Genomic DNA, 23,975 nt, shown 5'->3' on the forward strand with positions numbered 1-23,975 from the left:
CAAACTTTAATTATTATTGCTTATTATAGCTTGTTTATTTATTTTATTTCAATAATTCATGAATATTATAATTATTATTATATATTATTTTTTGAAATATTGTTTAAATCCAAAGATATATAATATTTTAATAAAACTTTTCATTCCAAAGACGTTCATGTTTATGAATATTGTATTATTGTTCGTTTAATTAATTTAAAAGTTTGTATTTTTAAATTTAAATTATAACAATATAATTCATAATTTTTTTTGGTTTATTTGTTTAATTATTGATAAAGATGATGCTTTTTTATGCATTACAGATATTATATAACTGAAATAACCTGTTGTTTAATTTTTATATTTCCTCCCTAGTTATAATGTGTTAATTTATGTTTTAAATATTTTATTCAATACCTCATTAGTTTTATACGAATATAATATTTCTTCAACAGTTCACTAGCTACAACAAGTTAGTTATCTACTAGAACTTGGACACCTACCAGTTCATTTTTATTTTAATAATATAAAGATTAATTATAATTGCTTATTAATGTTTGTATTTATTTAATTTCAATAATTTCAAAATATTATTTCAATTTATTATTGATTAACTTTTGTTATATTTTGTGTAAGAAAATAAAATAAATAGTAAATGCAATCTCAATAAATTATAGAATTATCTTATCAACCATACATTTTAATTAATTCCGATATGGTTCTATATGACAATATTAACAGTTATTAAAAATATAGAAGTTAATATTACAAATAAAGTAATTGGATGGTTAAATGCTACACCTTCAGTGATACCTGAATATGAGAATAGTAAGTACTTAGTACCTAGTTGCTACACAGTTGCTATTTTTTCAAACTATACTATTATCATTTTTTTTTAGAAGAAGATTTATAATTGAATTGGAAACCACACATTCGAACAAATCAAGTGAAAGTTCACAACATTTCATTGAACTAGTAAGTAGGTACCAAATACCAATGGAAACATTGTGTGATAAAATAACTGACTCTAGTAGTAAATAATAATTTTATCTTGATCTCATGTTTTTAAAAACCTAATGTTACAACAGTTGGTATTTTTTTTACAGTTTCAGAAAATGAATATCTTGATCATAGTATTAAAGACAAGGACGAGAAGGGAGATGAAAGCTCAGAAGCATCATCAGAAAGGTCTAAATCAGAATGTGATGACATTTTAACCAGTGAGTATATTAATGAACAACGTATCATTGTAAAAATGTTGGTAACAACTTTAATAAAAACACTATGGGTCAAATGGTTTTATAGGGAGATATTAAAATTATTAAAGTTATAAAAGAATTCCCTGACAGATTAATTTATAGAACAACTTATGGGCAACAGATTTTAAAAAAAAATTATAGTTTTAAAGAAAACTAAAAATTCAAAAATAAAATCATCAAACATAAAGTTTAAAATTTGCATTTACTGAAGAAAAAAAAAAGATTTCATTTAAATGTGCAAAGTGAAACTTATTCCAAAATAATACTATTTTTATAAAAACTTAAAAGTATCTGAAATTAATAATACTAATACTTAACAAATATTTAGAATTATGATAATAATAAAAAAAAAAAAACTATGAAGATAAAGATTAATTAATAAAATAAAATTATACTTATTTTTATTTTTAAAGCCATTGGCAGCATTATATTAATCATAAGGTCATGATAATTATAATAAGTAACTATTTTTTTTTTACTTTGTATTTCAAACAAGTATTACCTATATTATTAAAATAATATTAAATTATTCAAATTTACACATAATGTTAGTTTTGTTGTTCAAAAGCATTTGATAATTTTATAGTTATTACTTGTTAAGATTTTTTTTTGATTTGTCACATTATTTATTTAATTTTCTGTTAGTTTGATACATACAAATAAGCTTATTGACTTAAGACAAGTAGTCATTTTTTTTCATTTAGTGTTTTATAATACATTTTTTTTTAAGAAATTGATTACATAAACTATTAAATGATTAATTTTATTGCCATACCAATTACCTATACGATTATAATGCAACAATTTTAATCAAATTTTAAATAACTAACAGTTATTAATATTTTATTATTTATTAGTAATTTTAAGTTTAATACTCCCATAATTGGATATATGGCACAAAAATGAACATAGCTTAAATTCATACTGCCATATTTTAGTATGTTTGAAAATCAATTTATGTATGCTGCAATACAGCCACATCTCAAAATATGGTAGCCTTGCATTTACTTAAAAAAATTATAAAACATAAAAGGCAATAAGTCGTTTAATCGGGTTTAAGAGAGTATTTCATTATATTTGAAAAAGTAGGTATGTTTGCAAGTATTTAAATTTTTAGTTTCAAATGCATAAGTGAAGAACTTATTGCAAAAATCACCATTGTAAAAGTATACTAACGTAGTAACGTGTACTTCAATTTTTTATTACTTATATATATTAAGATTAAGCCGCAAAGGAATAGGTATGAAAACAAACTTACCTTAAATATAAATTATTTCGGGCTTTATTGGAGTCCGTGACGAGTATGCACTCCGACGCTGTGAAAACGCATTAGATACTGCTGAATTGAAGTCTAAAAATAATGTGATTTATGAAAACAAAAAATTGTACGGAAAGCAGGATGTTTTTCGTTCATGTCTGCTTCGCTATCTAATTGAAATGTTAGAATTTTTAATCGACTGCGTCTTCCGCAACGACTTTGGCAATCGCCATAGATTATGTTATATTAAATCAATTAGATAAATCCACAGATGTATAAATTATTATACAAGTCGCCACTTTTATATCAACGATGTCCGTGTACATACAATTTGTTCATTGAAATAATGAAAAGTAATAATTATACCGAATACCGAAATAATGTATAACTATTTAAATTAAAATTAGGTATAACAATATACTTATAAAGTACCAGCCTAGGTATTATTTTAATTATGTTTTTTAAATTTATTTATTTGATCATCGATTAATATGGTGTTTAAATGTTAGAAGCACACGCATATTCTTACTAAAATATTTTTTTTATGAATTATTAGATAAAAATGTTGATTAAAATAAATGCATGTGTTTACTGTTTTTTAAAGTTAACGTAAGGTTATACAGTGTACACATTAAATTTCCGTACCGACCATGTCAGGCGCCAGCTAGTTTGTAAAATTCCAAGTCAAACATTTTCTCCGAAAACGAAATTAATAATCAATACTTCTATACTAAAATATACTTAAAAATCAAAAGGTCATGAATTAATGATAATTATAATAAGTAACTATTTTAGATTCTGATCGGAGCGATGAATGTATTGATTTTACAATGATGTGTGTTTTTTTTTTTGTGTGTGTGTCTATGTACACGATAAGTTGCCGAAATAATGATTCGATTTTCAACTTCAGGAGCTTTTCCGGTTGGAAATGAATCAAGTTGGTCAGTTGGTGCATTGGAGAGGTTTTAGTTTTTTTTCCGTTACACAAGCTACCTATAGTATAGTGTAATATTCATGAATATATACGATATCATGGACTAATATTATATGACTGTATGTAATGAACAAGATGTTTTGACTTGAGATGTGTTGTATAATATTATATATGTCACCAATACGTAATATTTTGAATTTCCGTATCGTGCGTGTTATATACATTAGGTACCTATATTTTTACTTGGCGTGTATGTGCCACAAACCTGCCTACAAAATATATACAATATTTTAAGTAAAAGTGTAGGTACCTACCTAATTCCTACTTAAACGGCTATACTGCTGTATTATTCTGTAGTTTGAAAGAAGTAGGTATCTACAATAAGCTCCTAAGTTGGAAGGTACAATGGTTGGTGCATCATTATTAAGGCAGGGAAAATATACTTCCCTAATATCAGACCTTTATATGTATATGTTAATATGTATTATATTTTTCTTGTTATCCTTATTGCTTATTATTTTTATTTTGCAAAAAGATTGAATATATTTAAATAGAAATATATACATATACATATATCAGACCAATGATTGAGCGGTCAAAACTATTTATATAAGCTTTCCTCTAATTGATTCCGAATTTAAACCTAATTTGATTGGCCCAACGTGAGGATTCCAAATAATAATATGCAATGTGTAAAACGTGCCAACATGCCCTCGAGTTATACAAAATAATGTTAAGAATAAATATTGTTTGAAATATTTAAATACATTTCGATGGAAGTTAAAACCCTATCCTCTCTCCCCCCCTCCCCGTTTATAAAATATGCGGATATATTATAAACGAAACCAATGATGTCCACGCATAATATACTTAGATACCAGGTATTCTTTAGACCTATCTTTCCTCTATACACGTTACTCATGTTATTTTAATAATAATTGTAAATATCAAATTTGCTTATTGTAATAATTGTATACAGATTGTAAATTTTACCCTATACTCTATGGATCATCAAATATAAATCGATAATTTTCGATTTTTTGTTAAACGTTATAACTAATTAAACAATCAAATACTTCGGTAAAGGTAATATGATAATAATAATTAATAAGTATAAATAGTATTATCGATTACCCGTGGTTAATATTTTACTGTCTACTCATTGTTTCAGTGTATTTTGTGAATAAAACATTGTTTTGTTGTTCTTATATGGATTTATTGAATAGTTAATTTTGTAAAATATAATACAAATAGAATATACTTAGTTTAAAAAAAAGACTAATCATAATAAAAATAAAATAGACAATAACCATACATCTTTTAGGATAGTACAAAAATAAAAAAATAAAACGATAAAATCCTTACGTATTCACTGCAATCTTATAATGTGGAGTATACATTTTTAAATTACAAGTTATATAATTTTTTTTTTTTTGATCATTTACAACTTCGGCAACAGTAAATATAATTTTTATTCTTAAATAGGTAATATTTTATTGTATACAAAAATAAAATACTTAAATTAGGTTTTTTCTAATAGATACAGTTATCAACTTTATTACTTTTTTTTATATAATTACATAATTTATTTAAAATAAAATATCTACTTATAGCACTGTAACTAATTATAGTTAAAATAAAACGAATACCATTGTATCACTGATAAAAAAAAGGTGCTATTTAAACAATAGAGCTAAAATAAAGATTAATTCAGTGAATTTATTATATTCTTACTTATTTTTAGTATTATTGTTAAAACGAATTTTTAACTGTAGTACTTAATATCAAAAAGAACCTAATTTTTCTTGATCTATCTCTTAAAAAAAAACTTTTTTTCTAAATAGCATGTACAATGTACATAGGCCGTTTTTCTTATGAAAGTTTCAATTAATTATTTTAAGTCTGTTACACAAAGCACTTCATAATTATTCAAATATAATGCAATTGTAATTTATTCAATTTAATGTCATAATTTTATGCTATTATGTCAAGGTATACATATACGAAATAATTCTCAGTCATCCATAAAATATATTATTAACTTATGAAAATATTATATATGACTTTTATGTTATCATAACATTTAATAGTTTGGTTTATCTATAAATATGATGGGTAACTTATTCCTTGTTTAACCTAGTCATATTTTTTTTATTAAATTATCTATTATAAGACTATTAAGTATCTACTTAAGTTTTACTCAGAAATTATTTAACATAAAATGTTTGTAAAACAGTAGTTATGTACACTCAAAAGTATCTATATTCTACAATCTAAAAACCACAAATGTCATCAGGGCCGAATGCTTTTACGGTTATCAGATCAAGAGACCACAATTTATTTTTTATTGTCTTAAGACATTTAATGAAGTAATTTTTTTTTTTAAAAAGCTTAAAAATATAAATAAGTACCTATAGTATATTAGTATGTAGTTTACTAGTACCTATAGTATTTTATATATACATGATAATATAGACCTAAATACCGATACCAGTGATACCATCATCACTTGTTAAGCAGATTCCCCTTAGTGTAGACAACACGATGATGGTAAAATAAAGCAATATAGCAATCATGAAAACTAATATTCGATATGATTCATGGTATATATATGATGCAACTTTGTAAACATATATATAACTGAGCATTATGATTTTGTGGCTTGAGTGGCACTTAAAATAATTATTCTTTAATGTTAATGATAATTTTTTAGGGAATTTTAAATACTTTACTATGTCTAATTTATGATAGACGCCCTTAGTGCTCCCCTTGATACAATTTATAGCATAGTCATATTTAAATACTTACATGAATTATTTTAAATATAGGTATGCATAATTTTATTATCTTAGTTATTATATCTTAGTTAATAAATAAAACATATGTTGAAAATTAGTAAAGATCCAGATGATTTGAAAAAATGTTCGAGGCCGAGAAAATTGTTAAAGAATAATATTATCAATTTTGTTTTTATTCATAAACAGTAGAAACTTACCCATATCTATCTATAGTCATACCTATATGTATTTAAATTTTGCAAAACCATAAGCTTCTAATATATTTATTTTATATTATAATTACTTGTATAGGTAATCAAAAATAATGAAATTATTTAAAACTGAATAGTTTAATGTTGTAACTACGAGTAAATACAACTAGGTATACCTATACTAGGAAACTATAATAAATAGGCTAATAATACCTAATAAATAATAATAAACAAATTTCCATATCTTTCTAATTATTTATATCAGTGAAAATTTAAAATTTAAAAATATTGAGGAACTCTATAATTGCATAATTAACATAAAATATATCTAGTATCTATACCTAAATATTAAATGGTTATTTTTAATAAAACCCACATATATCGATATCCAATCTGCTATTACGTAACTCGTTACAATTTAATAATATTATCTACATATTGTTTTACATATTTTCTCTCTACCTCAGTTCATAAATACAGGTATACAGTTTAATAGGTATATTATAATTTAATAATTACCAATTTTACAATATTATAGGACAAGTGTCAAGATTTAATAATATATATTTTAATATTAAAATCTAAATATAGATAAAAATAAGAAAAATGATTCACATATTATATAGTTTATTTATAAATACCTATAGGTACCTAATAATATGTTCTTTACTCGCAATTGTTACTTTTATATTAGTCAGCATCATTCAAAATCAGACTGGTTTAGAGAAAAAAATCCTTTCTTGACCATTTTTTGTTTTTTTTTATATGTCTACTTTATAATAACTATTTAAGATAGTATGATAAATGATATCTATTATTTTCAGATAACGAAATAAAATATGGTCTGATTATAAGGTTTATACATATAAGTACACAAATAACCAAAACCTGATACAAACTATACACAAACTTGACGTTGCAGTGATATTTATAGTTGGGTAAGTAATTAATATATCTTATTATAACGACAGAGATTAGGTATACATTATTGTTAGATATATGTTTCCAAACATTCAGTGGTTGAACTCTCCAAGTTAGTGAGGGACGAAGTATATAATAACACGGAAAACAAAGTAATATAGTATTTTTGATCTACACTGGTGGATTAATTTCATAATTTATAACATACATAAAACTCAATAATTGACAATAATACGTAGGTAGTTATCCAAACCATCATGAATGTATAGTGTTTCTAAGCAATTATATATTTAATGCTATACATAATTTTTTAATAGAAATATAAAAAATAGGTACCTAATACCTACTATTCGATACTAATAAGTTATAAATTGATCTTTGAGAATAAAAAGTGATTTTCCTAAAATTACAGTTAAGTCCAATATATATAGAACAAAAGAGAAGTTTCGGGAGTGCTTGACAAATTGAAATGTAATAAATTGCACAGAAATTTTTCATGTGCATTTTTTAATAGTTTATAATGACCTAAATAATACCTATGCAATTATTCAGAACTTTCAAAACGTATTGACCAATACAATTAAATAAAATTAGTACCTATCTATATATAGTATATGTATACAGCACTCTTCAGTCAGTTTTGTTTCAATCTTCAAAATATTTAAGTGCACATTTTTTTTTTTAATCAGTTTTTAAAGTAAAAACGTATTCATGTTTAAGCGCGAATACATGTATGTAACCTAACCTAACTGGTATGGCTGTTATAAACGTTAAAGTTTGACTAATTATATTATTCATGATAGCATCAGTATACAAATTATCTATTTTATGTACATTTTGTTTATATGAGTATATAATTTTGTACATACATACACCGTTGAGGTGACTTAAAGTAGGCACCTAAGATAATCCGGTAACCGGAACTAAGTCATCGGAACGAATCAGCCGAAGAGCTGAACATCGCATAATTTATATGATATTATTGATATTATACGAATATGATAGCGATAAAAACGCCCGTGTCAGCCCGTCGAGTGCACATAATAATATTAAAACAACGATAATGATTATTATGTTACGAAAAAAATGGGTTTCAATGGGTCAACAAATTTTTTTTGTACATAATGCGTAGCCGCGTAGGTATATATATATATATTTCATAGATATATCTTTACTTATGTGTGCATTTTATGCGATGCGTTCGGGCGATACCAAAACTAAGTATAAAAAAAGTTAAATTAATTGTATATTTTACATCAAGAATAAAATAATGGGTCTAATTTCAGATCACGGGCGGTCTCGTAATGAACCATAGATGTGTCGAGGGACACTTTTTACTTTTAAGAAAACCAATTTTTTTTTTTTTTATTGAGCGGTTTAAATAGGTCTTCAATAATGATATAATAATAAGGCTTGTTGTTCCCCGATTCGTTAAGTACGGTTAGAAAATATGTCCTATATCACTCTCCTTGATCCTTATTTATCTTCAACGAGATGGGCAACTGTTTCCTTATATTATAGTATTCGTCAGTGCGATATTATATTATTACACGCGAACGTCGAAGTGTTCACTCGACGAGCTGACGGACCGACAGCAACACGGGCGTAGAGCGGTCGATTGCGATGACGTTGTAACTGCCGCGGCGGTAGACAGAGTCGGCGGGCCACGCGACTATATCGTGGTGGGCCTGCTGTTCGACGGACGGCGATCGGGGGCGGTCGCCTGTAGCTGCACGCTCCGCGTTGGCCACAGTCCAAGCGTTCTTGGCGGGCCGGCGCCAACAGTCGACGACGGTCGACAGCGACGAACTGCCCGAACACGTCAGCGACGAGCTGATGGAACAGTCTGTGGTTCCATTGCCGCCGCATGTCACGGCCCCGGCGTTGGTGCCACAGCCCGACCGCGACGGCGCGGGGTTCCGGTGCAGCACGCTCTTCTTGCACCGCAGCAGTGACCTGAAGGCGTTCCGGAAGTCCTTCAGGTGATACGCGTACAGCAGCGGATTGCCGGCGGAGTTGAGGTGAGACAGGACGATGCAGCCGTGCATGAAGGACGCGGGCACGGGACAGTCTTCGCAGAACGCCTGTACGCAGTTGATGGTGTACAGCGGCATCCAGCACACGGCGAAGAACGCGACGATTATTGACAGGTTCTGCGTGGCCTTCACCTCGCTTTTCCGGGCCGCGCCCAGCACACGCAGTTTCGTCGGACTGTTGCCGCCGCGTTGACCGCCATTCAACAGCGTCATTTGTTTGATCTGCGAAACGGTAAAACGAATTTGATTTGTTTTCTTTCTATATAATAGTATAGTATAACGTAGTCGCTTGCGGCACCAGCGATAACCAGACCGGGCACTTTTCCCCCTAGAATTTTAAATTTGTTTTCCAAAGCATTGTCTGTAACGCGCCAATTTAGTAAATATAGATTAGGTACTTTTAAATTGTAAACATTAAATGTATAAAAATAATCTTGGTTCATTTTTTAAATTAATTTACCCCCTCCCTTATACGCCCATGGCGTGCTGTATCACACTATCATGCATACTGTAATAATAATAACAATAATAATATGATACAGAGCGTTCCATAAAGCATTTCCCGGTTTCAGAACGATAAATTATTATGTTATACTGCACTTGTAAAATTGAGGAGCAAGTATATCAACCAACATTTTAGATCACCGAGTTTTACATTTTTTTTATCTCAAAAATGTTTGAATTATTTCAACACCTCTTCCCCCGCCTACGGTATTGAGGTCACAATAACGCGTGAAACGATACAACACCAAACTCATTCCCAAACCATGGCTAACACGCAACAGGTACACAATTGATCGACGGGCTCTTATGGATTCTTTTTCTCCGTTATTGAAGACAGTATTGTAGCCATCGGTGGAAATACTATATATAAAGACTCATTTTAAGGTTCATCCGACAAAAATTTTACTCACTGTTAATCACGCTACAATCAAAACTAATGGAGGTATGATTTTTTGAAACCAGGAAATTCTTTATGGAATATCACCCTGTATGTTAAATTTGCTTGACCAGTCTTGTGAAAAATTGCTCTTAACACGTTTACACCTTTAAGTCGCAGAAATATATCAGATTTTCTTTAAACAACCTCGTGTCACGGATCCTATACGTATAGAATTGGCAAAGTGTGTAATATTATTAATATTCATAATCGTATAATAGTTCCTATAATACAATAAATACATAATAGTTATACTTTGACAGATAGCCAGTAGATATTATGTTTCAGTGATTTATTCTAACATTTTTCTCGAAATCGACTAGATTGACTAATTCTTTTCGGTATGCAAAAACAGTAGATTGAGTTGTTTAGTGTTTAAAATTACGACTTTAAAATTTAAATTGATATAATTTATGGATTAATTCACTGTGGAAGAATCCTATGTATATTTTCCCATACTAAAAAAGTAAAGTAAAATTGATATCCGGTATTTAAAAACCAAACCTAGCTTTAAGATGTTGATACGTGTCGATTGTGACTTAAGTCTGAAAATCTAGAATCTATACAAACCTACTCTGCAATATACCCGAAAAACATGCTTATTAACATAATGTACGAAAAAATTCTCACATTTTGATTCTACTCGGCAGTTTGTTTCAAAACTAATGATACAAACAGTAACCAACAAATAAATACTTATTACAATTCTGAAGAAATTGAATTGGAATATATAAAATAACCCTATTTAATCGTGTATATATGTATATATCTTACTGTTCGAATTTGTTATTGTCCAATATATATAAATATATATATTAGAAGTTATAAAGTATGATCATAATTGATAATTTATGATACGATTCTTTATTTTCAATCAAATTATAACATAGTTTGGTTATTAATTTTGATAATGCATTTTATAGGATAGACAAGTTGACGATTTTATATCAGCTGTAAATACTATTAAATGTGCATTATAAATATATATATTTGCATCGAGTACATTACATTTTTAATACTTACTTGTTTTATTATGACTGTATAAATATGAGCATAGGAGGTGGCCATAAACAACGCGGGTAAAATAATAGTCGCTAAGTATAAAAACACCAAGTAGTTATAATCCATCACGCTACTGAACTCGCATGCGTCCAACGTTGGACCTTTGGCGGCTCTCCAGCCCATTAGTGGCAAAAAACCTATCACCAGACCCATTATCCAGCAGATACATATTATGCCTATAAAACAAACATAAAATTAAAAATACATAAAGACAGTTTTGATGGGGAATTATCGACTCCATCAAAATACTTTATATTATTATCACACCGAGTTCACTTATATTTTACCGTTGATTCTTTCATTAAAATAATTAGTTTATAACAATAGTCACAATGTTGAATCTGTCAGTGTTTATAATATTGTGTGATTAATATAATGAATAATTTATTTAATCGTCTGTACTTTATAGAATAATTTGGGCGAACATTATAGAAAATAAGGAAATATTTATACATGTAATAATATACTAGTTTTGTTGTATTTCATAGATGTACAGCAAAAAATTGGATGTATAATTTACAAAATATTTATTGTTTTTTTTTTTTGATATTTATAGGCGTTTAAATTTTTTTCTATGTTTACTTCTGACGATTTGATTGTATGTAAATATGATAAAAAATTAAATATAAGGTTATTTATAAGTAGTTCTTGTAGCAATTAAAAAATACCAATTTTAAAAGTTCTAATTTTTTTTATTAGTCTTTATAAAATCAACATTTTATGAAAAGTTGTCCAAACCACAAAAATTACTCATTATTTTCAACTTTTTTCCTAGTTAAAACAATTATTATTAAAATCCTTAAAAATTTAACACAGTCAGATTACTCATAAATTTTTAAAACAATTTTTTTTTTAATTTCCGAATGAATTAGTTTGTGAATATTTTATTATTTCATAATATTCTATAAAAAAAATATAAATGTGCATATGAATAATAATATTCATAGTGATAGACCAACTTATTATGTTGGTTAATTACATTGGATTGAGGAACTTCCTGTCGATGGATATCAATACATAAAAAACAATTTTAGTGTTATAGTATAGTTTATAAAAATATGAATTCTATTTTTACATAATTTAATATTATATTATTTTATCAGTAGAAACTGTTTTTGTCATAACTTTACCAGATAATAATTGTTCATTTGTCCTTTATTGTGAATACTTACGTTTTTATTAAATAATATGTATAAATATAGATAATAGGTATATAATTTATTATTTAAAATTTAATATTAATAATTTAATATATTTATATAAATTGTATTGATATAATATCCGATTGATAAAAATGCTTTATATTTTTTTTTAAACTAATTAAATAAAGTTTAAACTAACTGTCAAAGTGTAATATAATAAGATAAAATATAAAACAAGAGATTAATTGGTATTATACGTATGATATATTGTGCATATATACACAGTATAATTATAAAAGTAATTTGATTTGATAATATATATAGGTAATAGGTATTACAAATACTCATTCCTTTTAGTTTCAAATCTTAATTCATAACTTTTCATCGTTTATGCGACATAGGTATTAGGTAGTAGGTATAGACTATAAAGCATGGGAGTCGGGACAGCAAACATACAATTTATATTATAAAAGTTTAAACACCTGTAAGTAGTAGTAATTACTTATTAATTAATGCAGCAATCGCGCCACACTTGTATTATTATTATTATTACCATAGGTAGTTATACATATTATGATTTAATAACTAATTAATAATCACTAAAATCTGATCAGTTATGTACAATGTACATTGTCAATATACTAATGCCGTTTCTCAATTATTACTACTTAATAATAAAAATATCACTAAGAAGAATAACTATCAACGAACACTTTTATTGTTACAATAATATTTATGTATGTGTATCATAATTTATTAAATTCAAACATAGATACCTAACTACTGAATTTTTATACTTGAAATTGTATACAAAATAATGAAAGAAACATTTGATTATTATGTTAAGAACTTAATTTGTTAATCGTGCATTTACTATTTACCTAGTGCCTATTATAATAATATTATACAGATGGTTCAAGCTATATAAGCTGGCGGTGGTAATTGGATGAGTGAAATAATTTTGAGCAAAAAAATAGCAGTTTGTTTTAACAACTACCAACATTATCATACCGTTTGGAGGAGTGATAATATACACTTTTATGATGTGCGTTTCGTTTTATCAATTTTTGACTTAACATTGAGAGTACAATTTCACAATATTAGTTTTCAAATGTCTTTTTAAGTTATAGTTGTGTATTATATAAATATGTAAACTATAAGTGATTTTATATTATTATTCATTTTTTTTATTTTATTATAATCCTTTTTATAAATATCGGCATTACCTTTTATCAATATTAAAAAAAAACATATTTTAAAATAAAAATTAACCATGTTAAATTGTATAAGCATTTTTATATTATACAATAAGTAAATAGTATAAGTTAATTAATATAATCTCCATTACAATACTTACGTTATATATCAGTGATATCCTTGTTCCAAATTTTAAGTAAGATATAATTAGGTATATCAATCGTACCAAAATATGTTCAATACTCCAATCACGTTTCAATAGCTATTCTTTAAATATTTCGTGACAATAGATATTAAATTCTTAGTAAATTATTATTAGTATGCAAAATTTGTAAGACAGTAATAATTAATACGCGTAACAATCGTAACATAATATATTAGCAAATGTCAGTATAAATGTCGCGAAACAGTCGAACGTGATTGTGTGGCGCCTACAAATACGTTATAATATAATCTATAGGACCTTATAATGGCATGGTCAGATTTTGCAGTACTGTATAATATATTTTAGATGTAAGATAATTAGTGTTGTATTAACGTGTAAATTTGAAATTTATATTCATAGCACACGTGTTAGTGTCTCTTTTTAATGAGACTTGTAATATTTTATGACATTATATTTCATCGTTGCGAAAATATATTAAGTACAGGTAACACTTTTATCCTAAGGTTATTTTAATTTTTACTAATGTATTTAAATATCAATAATATGTCACCTAATCACTTATAAATCAAGATTTCAGAGTGTTAATTAGTAAATCGTTTAACAAATCTGAAAATTTTAAACTTTAGTGGCACCGATTCCTGAATGTACCTATACATTTATGAATATTATATATTATATATTATAACTATACATACATAAAAGTTACCAGTAGGTATTGAATTTCGTTCATGTATTTATTTCTTAAAGTAGAATGAAATATTATTTTCATCTTAAACTGTTATTCACAGTACATATAGGTTTCAATTTGATTTCATGAAATAATGTAATAATAGCACAGTCTGTCAAAAATTATTTAGAGTATCTAGTACCCGATATCTAGGTTTAACGTTTGACAATCACCTTAGATGGAATCTTCATGTGAATAATATAGTCATGCGTCTACGAAGTTTAAATTACAGTTTTTATAAGTTACGTAAAATTATATCTGTTCATGTCATGCGAACTGTATACTTAGCTCTATATCAAGCAATATTTCAGTATGGACTGTTAATCTGGGGAGGGCTCTCGGATAACGCTCTAAAACCTCTACTGCTTCATCAACGACAGATAGTACGTGTATGTTTACAAAAAACAAACTATGTTGGTTCAACTGGTCTCAATTTTAAAGAGTTCAATGTATTACCAGTTGACTTTGTTTTCAAAAAAATGGCTATTATGTGGGTGGTTAAACACTTAGATCAATGGGTAGAGAAAAATGAAATTAGTAACAAAAGAGCTTTTCGATCTTTTGATGCTAAAACATCACTTTGTAAAAAATCAGTTGGTCAAAAATTTGTTGATTATCTTGGTCCTATATATTACAATTCTATGCCTTTCTCTATGAAAAAGAATGTTAATATTAATTACAAATATTATAACGCTAAAAAATTAATTAATGATTGGCTACTTGTATCTTTAAATGTAACTTAGGTTAACCTTATTGTATTATATTTTATTTATTTCTTTTTGTATTGTATAATTACGCAATAATAGTGTTTTAGTTTTTAAGCATAATATGTATCAATTTATAACTCTCTATCTTCGCCACAAGCCTAGCTTACAGAAGATAGATAATTCAAATGTACAATTAATGTAAAACTGTATATTATTTGAATTAAAAACAAAAAAAAAAAAAAAAATGTAATGGGACCTCGAAATGTTTACCACAAATTTTGTCCTTTGAATAAATGTTTTTTGTTTCAAACATTTTTTTAAATTATACTAGATACCTATACATGATAATATATATTCGTTATAATAAATAGGTATGCATCGGTATATGTTGATTACTACCCTTTACTTGAGTATTTCTACTTTATAGTGTCAATTACATTTTTAATTACAAATTAGAATTATTATCATACAACTATTTTAATAGACAAATAATGTATAACACAATTTTTGAAAGTAATATATAGACTGTTATAAAATAACACACAGGTACTTAATTTAATTTGAATTAATCTAAAGGATTATATAAAATAATTTAATGTTATTTAATTACAATTTTGACAATTATAACTGAACGTGATACGTTTGTGATATGTCGTATGCTTGTAAAGGTAGCTATTATATATTAAATTGTACAATCACTTAACTTATAAATATAAATATCTGTACCTATATTTGATTTTAATTTAGAATTGAATTAATGAGAAATTTAATTTAAAATTACATTGAGAGTATATTGAACAAACATATTTTAAATTGCTAGTTTACTAAACGTTGCTTATTATTAGAATACAAAAAAATTGTTTGTGAAAAACCTCTAATTTGAATATTTTTTTCAACAGTAAATTGTTTGATAATAATTTTAATTAAGTACCTATAAGTCTATAACTATATCAAATAATTTAGTACAATTAATACTTTTGTATAATGCGTTATATATTATTATTAGGCATGCTTATGAGTATAATTACATATAATATTAAGCAATCAATTATTATATTTTTTGAAGATATTCTTATATATTGACATAAGTAAAAATAAAAATAAACATAAAATAACTCAAAATGTCAATAAAGTTGTTTAAAAATATTTTTTATATCAAAACATAAAACCGATAGGTAGGTAAATGTAATGCAATTAATTCATATTAACTATAATGAGTCTATTCTGCTATTAGAACCTATTTTACAGGAGGTATACAAGTAATTTATGTACAGAGTGATTTATGTTATTATGTGTCAAGGATTAAGGATAATATTATGTAGTACTTGCTATTAATTTTATAAAAAGGTAGCTATTATACGAACTAACATAATAATGGTTCTTATCAAATAAAACAAAATTGTTTAATACCGTTGTAATGTTATATTTGTGTATAATATAATATTTTATTTATTTACGATAAGCAATTTAAATTTTTTCTTTTATTCAGTATTTTAATTTTTTGAACTTAAATAATAAAAAATAACAAAGTAGCCTGGTGGGATATAGAAATTGCAAGACACTTATCATAAGTATAGCTTAACTCTTTTCAGCGCAGATACCTATTATATCGTAGTCATATTTTTATAAAATTTACCCAATAATGTAATATAATTATTATAAGTTTGAATGCAAAATATGTAATGATAAACTATCTCAATTTAACAAATCGGTATGAACGAATCCTCGTGATTAACTATACTTAGTACCTAATCTATGCTATATAGGAGTATATACCTACCTTAAAATTCATGTTTACATATTTTAAAGTTATATAGATAGGTACTCATAAAATAAATAAATGATAAAAACAGATAATTTAAAGTTTTAAAATTATCATTTCTGAATTAAAAATAAAACATAGTATATGAATATGTTATATGAAAGATAATCAAACAACTTTCAGTCAAGTGTCACTAATGGGTGGCTTGTTATTCCAAATTTCAATGCATTTTTGTTCTGTCATTAGATACACTAATTGTGCTAAATAGTACAGATTGTGCATATCTTAATTAAATATAAAATAATATAGAAAAATATAATCACAATATGTACTCGTATGCATTAAATGTCGTCATATTTTTATACGGTTGTTGGCATAGGTGTAGTTTTCGCCTACACTTTGGGAAATTGATAACGAATCAAACAGTTATAAGTGTCTACCAATAATACACTATATACGGTTTAAATGTCCATTCAATAGATTAGGTAACATGAAAGTAGTTTGAAAACCAACTGCTAATAAAAACAATACTAGACAATACCACAAAACTAACTAAATTAACTCACCATCTAATACAAAAAAAATGTATTTATTTATAGATATCCCTATCATAATTAAATATTACTATACAAAAAATCAAAAGAGTATTTGTGTTATTTTCAATTACATATCATTATTTAATGTTCATTATTATATATGGATACATTAAATATACATGTAAATATTTAATAATTTTATAGTTAGTTAAATACATAAGTAGTTATACTATTAGTAAAAAAATAATATTGTTGATACATTACATAAGCATGATTGTTAAAACGTTCAATTGATTAAAGCTACTAATTATTACCACAGCAAAAGAACTACTATAACTATAACTGCAACACTGTACCTATATATAGATCAGCAGTTCTCAACCATAGGGTCGTTATCCAATTTTGCAGAGTCACAAATAATTTGGAATAGGTCCCTAAAAAAATTACTCATGAAAAATATTATAAAATATGAGTGAAAATAAATAAATAAATAACAGTAACAGTTTCTTTTATTTATGGTAATTGAAAAAAATAAGGGGTCGGAGGGGCGGGTCGGTATCCCCACATTGAAAATTATATTACAATAGACCCATATACAGGGTCGTCAACACACAAAGGTTGAGAACCACTGATCTAGAATATAGATATCTAAGTCAAACAAATTAACTACACTACTAAAAGTATACGACTTGCAAGTTACAACTACCTTCTCTTATAGATTAAATATATATATATAGCACAAAATATTTTTTAGATTCTGAGCGGAGCGATGAATGTATTGATTTTACCATGATGTGTGTGTGTTTTTTTTTTTTTTGTGTCTGTCATCACGTTTTGGGGCAGTAAAAATGCTTCGATTTTTGACTTCAGTACCTCGTTCGATCAGAAAATGAATCTAGTTGGTACTTTGGGGGGTCAAAATTTTTAATACTTTTCTAAATAATCGTGACAAACAAACTAAAAATTAAGGGAAAAACGGGAAATTTTACGCACACTCATTTTTCAACAAAATCGATTTTGGTTTTTGATGCAACATTAAAACAAATGACCATAGATACATGAAATTTTCACCGAATGTTTATATAAGTATATTCTATCCACCATTCAATTTTCAAAAAATTTCAACTTAAGTTGAACTATTCATAGGCATTTGAAATTTTCGATCATTATTAGTTTTTTTTAAATTAATATCGATAAAAATTTATTTGTTAAGCAGAAAAGCTTGAAAATTTAATACAAGGCTCTTAACATATTGTTACAATAGCAGTTGAAAAATAAAATAAATTCATAGTCACAATTTTTTTTTATAAGCATTCAAAGTTTGAATTTTGACAAAGTACGTAAAAATCACGAAAATTCACAAATTATTTTAAGGTAGAAATTCATAAAAAATTTTCTTTTTCAATCTAAGATTTGAAAATTTAATACAAGGCTCATTATATATTTTCACAATAGCAATTGAAAAATAATAGAAATATATAGTCACAATTTTTTTTTATAAGCATTTAAAGTTCAAATTTTGACTAAGTACGTACAAATTACGGCATTGTTCAAATTATCTTAGATAGAAATTCATAAAAGTTTTCCTTTTTAATTCTAAGATTTGAAAATTTAATACAAGGCGCCTAACATATTTTTACAATAGCAGTTGCAAAATAAAAGGAATACATAGTTACAATTTTAAGTAACCCACTTGTAACCTACAGTACAGCAGAGCGACATACACGACTTACCCGCTTTTTTAAGTTAATACTTTGATTTGTGAAAATTGTTTTGTTTTGTATTTTATAGGAACATGAAAAAACGGTAACTGCAGAGCTTACTAAAATTTTATATTATTAACCGAATTATTCACAAGATTATAGGTATACAACGAATACAAGTAATAGTACCCCCATAAGAGTAGTAATACAACTGGTAATCGTGAGTTTCTTTATCATATTACACGGTTGAGATTTGAAACATCGAGACTCGATTAGATAAATATAATAAATTTTACTTAGATATAACTAAGTAGGTATAAACTGTAAATCGTAAATCTTGAGATATATTGTCCAAAATGTATACCTTTTTGTTTTTTTTTTCCGTTCAAAAAATCTGGAACGAGTGCCAAAATGTATACCTATCCAATCTAGTATATTTTCATAATAAATTACCTATATCGTAATTCTCAATGGGCATACGTAAACTGCGCCCAAATGACCTTTTTTTTTGTAAACTGCGCCCGAATTTTTATCTATGTTGAAAAGGTATAGTGTAAATTGCGTCCGACTTATTAACTTATTAAAGTTTCTATGTTTTTCTATGTACTTTTTCAAGTATATCACAGACATTTTATTTTCGTCAAGAAATACCAACACGTTATTGAATATCTACATTGCAGTAATGCGATAATTGATGGTTATCACTACTTCCGGCATAGTTCTGTTAGTACGTATCGTATTCATTTTAATCAGTAAAGTTACGATGGCCAAACATAGAAAAATTTAAAGAAATTAAAATAGAAATATACATTAAACTAAATGGTATAAATGAACCGTTTAAATACCAAAACTAAAAAAAAAAAAAAAAAAAAAAAACGTGAAAAGTTAGAAAATTTATTTAATAAATATAAATAGTAGTAAAATTCCAATTGATGAATATGTATCCGCCATATGTTATTGTTTATAATATTTATAATTATTTTAATTTTTTAAATTATATTTTTTTTAATTCCTAATATCTTATAACAATATGACGTTATTATTTGTAATATTTGTATTTATTTTGCTTTTTAAAATTATATTTTATTTTTAATTATTCATATTATATATGGCTGTAACGAATTAATTATTTTACCTGTAATTTTACCGGGGCGCAGTTTACATGTCAGTATGTCACCTTTTTATTCTTGATAAAAACTCGGGCGCAGTTTACATGTGTGATTTTGTGTTTACCTGTATTTTAGGCGCAGTTTACAATCGCCGTTCTCAATACATCAACCATGTGGAAAATAAATATTAATAATATCACAAGTACAATATGGATTATGTCGACGGCGATGTGACATTTGAATTTTATATACACAAATATAGCATCATAATATAGGTATATCAGTGATTAACAATAATGTTTTTGGAAAAAATAGTCGCAGAAATAAATCCCAACAAAATATAAAACTGTTGTCACTTAATCTTTATAGTAGGTATAGTGACTTAAAAGTATATAAGATTTATTAAAAAAAAAAAACTAAACTAATTAGATGTCGGACAAAATATTACCGATCGCTCCCATTTTGATCGTTGATCGGAGCTTAGTAAATAAGTAAGAGATTTACTCATAGAGATATCTAGGTACTTGATGATGCTATAAATAATTTTTACTGTTATAGAGTATATAGGTTGATTCAAATGATGGCAGTCAAGATGACAAGATGGTATAATAGACAGTCTCGAAAGTGATATAATTAAGTGATAACGAAATCACAACTATTTCGACTTCTTCTAGGTATACTTATTACACTCATAAGTTATAGCTTTCCCGTGTTGTTAAAAATATGTTCAAAGACTTATTCATAATCCGTAAAAAGATAGGTAGAACAAATACAATCTACGTGTATTTTGGAATGTTTTTTTATTAAACGACGGCAGTATACTCGTACTTACTGATTGCGATTTTGGTGTTGGAGTTCGTGGAGTAGGCCATCGGGTAGAGTATGGCCCAGTACCTGTCGGCGGACACGGCCACCAGGCTGAGTATGGACACGGTGCACAGGACGATCAGTAGCGACATGGAGAACATGCACAGGTGCAGGTGACGAGGCAGCCCGACGCTGGACAGCACGGCGCACGGTATGCCCACCAGACCGACCAACAGGTCGGCGACCGCCAGCGACACGATGTAGTAGTTGGTGCGCCGGCGGAGTCGCCGTTCCCTGTGAAAGGCCACAATCACCAGCCCGTTGCCGATGGTCGCCCCGACGGCCACCAGGCCCTCGAGAACGGCGTAGGTCACGTTCAGCCCTCCGTCCACGGTCATCGCCCGGAGTGCCCGATGCAGTACGGCCGCTCGCCGGTGATCCGTCGCTTTGACGACGACGACGACGACGGTCTGCAGAGACGACTGTTGTAGCGAAGATGGTGACGGTACGACGACTGAGGTGGTGGTGTTGGTGGTGGTGGTGGTGCGAAGACGTCCGCCGTGCACGCGTTCATAACGCCAAACCGTGACTGACCTCAACGGCGGCCGTGGCGGCGTCTCGGGCTTTCCGCGCACCTCCCTCGCCCCCACCAAGTATGTATTGTTTTACACCGATTAGATGTATTATACACTGTTGGCTGATGATAATATTATATAATATAAAAATATTATTAGCACAAAATATATTATATATACAGGGCGATCCCCGTGCATAGCGTGCAGCTTACCCCCATTTTATATGTATACCTATTATTCTTGCCTATACCTTTTTTTTTTATATATATATATATTTTATCTACTGATGAATTTGTTCCGATGATTGTTCTAATCGTTATTGTCTTTTTTAACCTACCTGTACAGGTTGATATTTTTGAGCACGCTCAACCCCGTCATTTTTTCCTTTAATTTATTCAAATTCTAATTTTTAGAATTTTTAGGTAGACTTATAGAGACTACCATATTTTCGAATTTCTGGTATTTTTTTTGTACCATTTGAGGATTATCCTGTGGCGATACCCACTTCTATTTTTCAAACGAGAACTCCACATTTTTATTGCAATAATAATAGAATTGAACAGATAATTTTTTTCGTATATAAATTTTGATGTATATCTAAATCAAAATTTTAGTCAAATTTAGTTTCTGAGATAATAAAATATTTTTAGTAAGGATAATAATACATAAAAATGGTTTTATAAAAACATGACTATACTTATGTAATTTTAGATATATAATATTATTTATTATACACTTAGATATTGATGATCAATTATATATTATATACAGTAATTTCTTACTTTTTCATATCGTCCAAGCTCCCTTATATATATTTAACCCATTACCGTTAAATCTCTTAAAACGCTTACTCTAACCTAACCTAACCTAACTGTTGATCCGTAAACCACGGTCTAACCTTTTAGAATGTGTTCGTGCAGCTCTTAATGCACTGCTGTGTACAGTTTGGGAACCATTGATTCAAAGGATAATTATATGTCTTGCAGTGGCGCAGTACAAACTTCATTTTTGTTAACAAACATTTTTTACTGTAAATTATCAAGCAGATGGATAAAATGTTTTCGAAAACTTTTCGGGGCATCTGTTCAAATAAAAATCGGAACGATTAGTTTCTGATATCCTCTAAATAGTTTTAAGAAAATGGTTTTGTAAAAATATCAAATTTATTATGTAATACAATCGGATCTAGTATACCTAGTTTATTATACTCATCAGACAATTTATATATAAACCACCATATAGTCGAGGATAGAATGGGGGTTAGAGTGGACGGTGGAGTTACCGAAGCATGGCCGTTTTCAACCAAAAAATATGTTATTATAAATTTATAATACATATTATTAAATAATATTATGTAAAAAAATAAAATAATAATATACATTATTTGTCAATCATGTGTATAATTATAATATTTTTTAAATAAATAAACTAATAGGTATTTAATTATTGTAAAATAATGGCAAATATTAGTAATAATAATAAATTAATGTTATATACTTTTCGTTATAGCCATAGAAAATTATTTAAAATCAATAAAATCTAAAAATACCTATTTATTAACATTGTTTTTATGTTAATATGTTACAAACCTACTCATGTGGCTTAAATGTATGTATAAATTATAAAAAACAAAAAAATGATTTAAATAATATAAATAATAATGATAAATATAATATAAATTATATACATGTTTTAATAATTATAACTAATATAATAGATATGTATAATTTAAAATACAATATTATGCTAAACTTTTTATCATGTAATTTTCAAAATTACCTTTTTTATTTCAATATAATACTTTATAATTAGTGACAAAAATTGTGTGTCATTATTTTATTATTTAAATTTTTGTTCTGGTCGAAAAGTGAATCGGCCGAAAAGGGAAGGGTACGGTTTTGGTCGAAAACGGACTCACCCAGTTAATGCATAACGTGTGTGTGTGTGTGGGTGTGCGATAAATGACAGCTTATACTGTTGTAATGGTGGTCAACCGTGACTGATGTGCAGTTATTACTTATTACTATTATTAAATATTAGTTTGGCACATATAATAACATAACAGGTAGGCAGGTGCGAAAATTAATAATATTAATATGTCGTTGACGTCGATGTTGACATATAACGATACGATATGTATAGTAATATTGTGTGCGGCCGTTAAAT

At 27.3% G+C, this 23,975-nt stretch overlaps 1 protein-coding gene across 1 annotated transcript; it reads right to left on the reverse strand.

Moving 5' to 3' along the window:
* Window positions 1-8,671: 8,671 nt before the first annotated feature.
* On the reverse strand, window positions 8,672-21,869 carry LOC107162618 (Adenosine receptor). The gene is made up of 3 exons (XM_015509597.2): window positions 21,260-21,869; window positions 11,340-11,554; window positions 8,672-9,598 (listed from the first exon to the last, which is right to left on the reverse strand). Exons 1-3 carry the CDS (start codon window positions 21,630-21,632, stop codon window positions 8,909-8,911), a joined length of 1,278 nt encoding a protein of 425 aa, XP_015365083.2. The 5' UTR covers window positions 21,633-21,869; the 3' UTR covers window positions 8,672-8,908.
* Between the last annotated feature and the right edge of the window lie 2,106 nt (window positions 21,870-23,975).

The sequence above is a fragment of the Diuraphis noxia genome, unplaced genomic scaffold (genome assembly GCF_037042655.1).
Source record: "Diuraphis noxia isolate RWA-SAM2 unplaced genomic scaffold, SU_Dnox_SAM2 contig0005, whole genome shotgun sequence".
Lineage (NCBI taxonomy): Eukaryota > Metazoa > Arthropoda > Insecta > Hemiptera > Aphididae > Diuraphis > Diuraphis noxia.

Excerpts from the sequence above, each read along its gene's own strand:
- LOC107162618 (XM_015509597.2), bottom strand. The coding sequence starts at position 21,632 with ATGACCGTGGACGGAGGGCTGAACGTGACCTACGCCGTTCTCGAGGGC. Across the intron at positions 11,555-21,259 it reads CAACACCAAAATCGCAATCA|GCATAATATGTATCTGCTGG; the intron begins GTAAGTACGAGT and ends TTTGTTTTATAG. Across the intron at positions 9,599-11,339 it reads ATACAGTCATAATAAAACAA|ATCAAACAAATGACGCTGTT; the intron begins GTAAGTATTAAA and ends ACCGTTTCGCAG.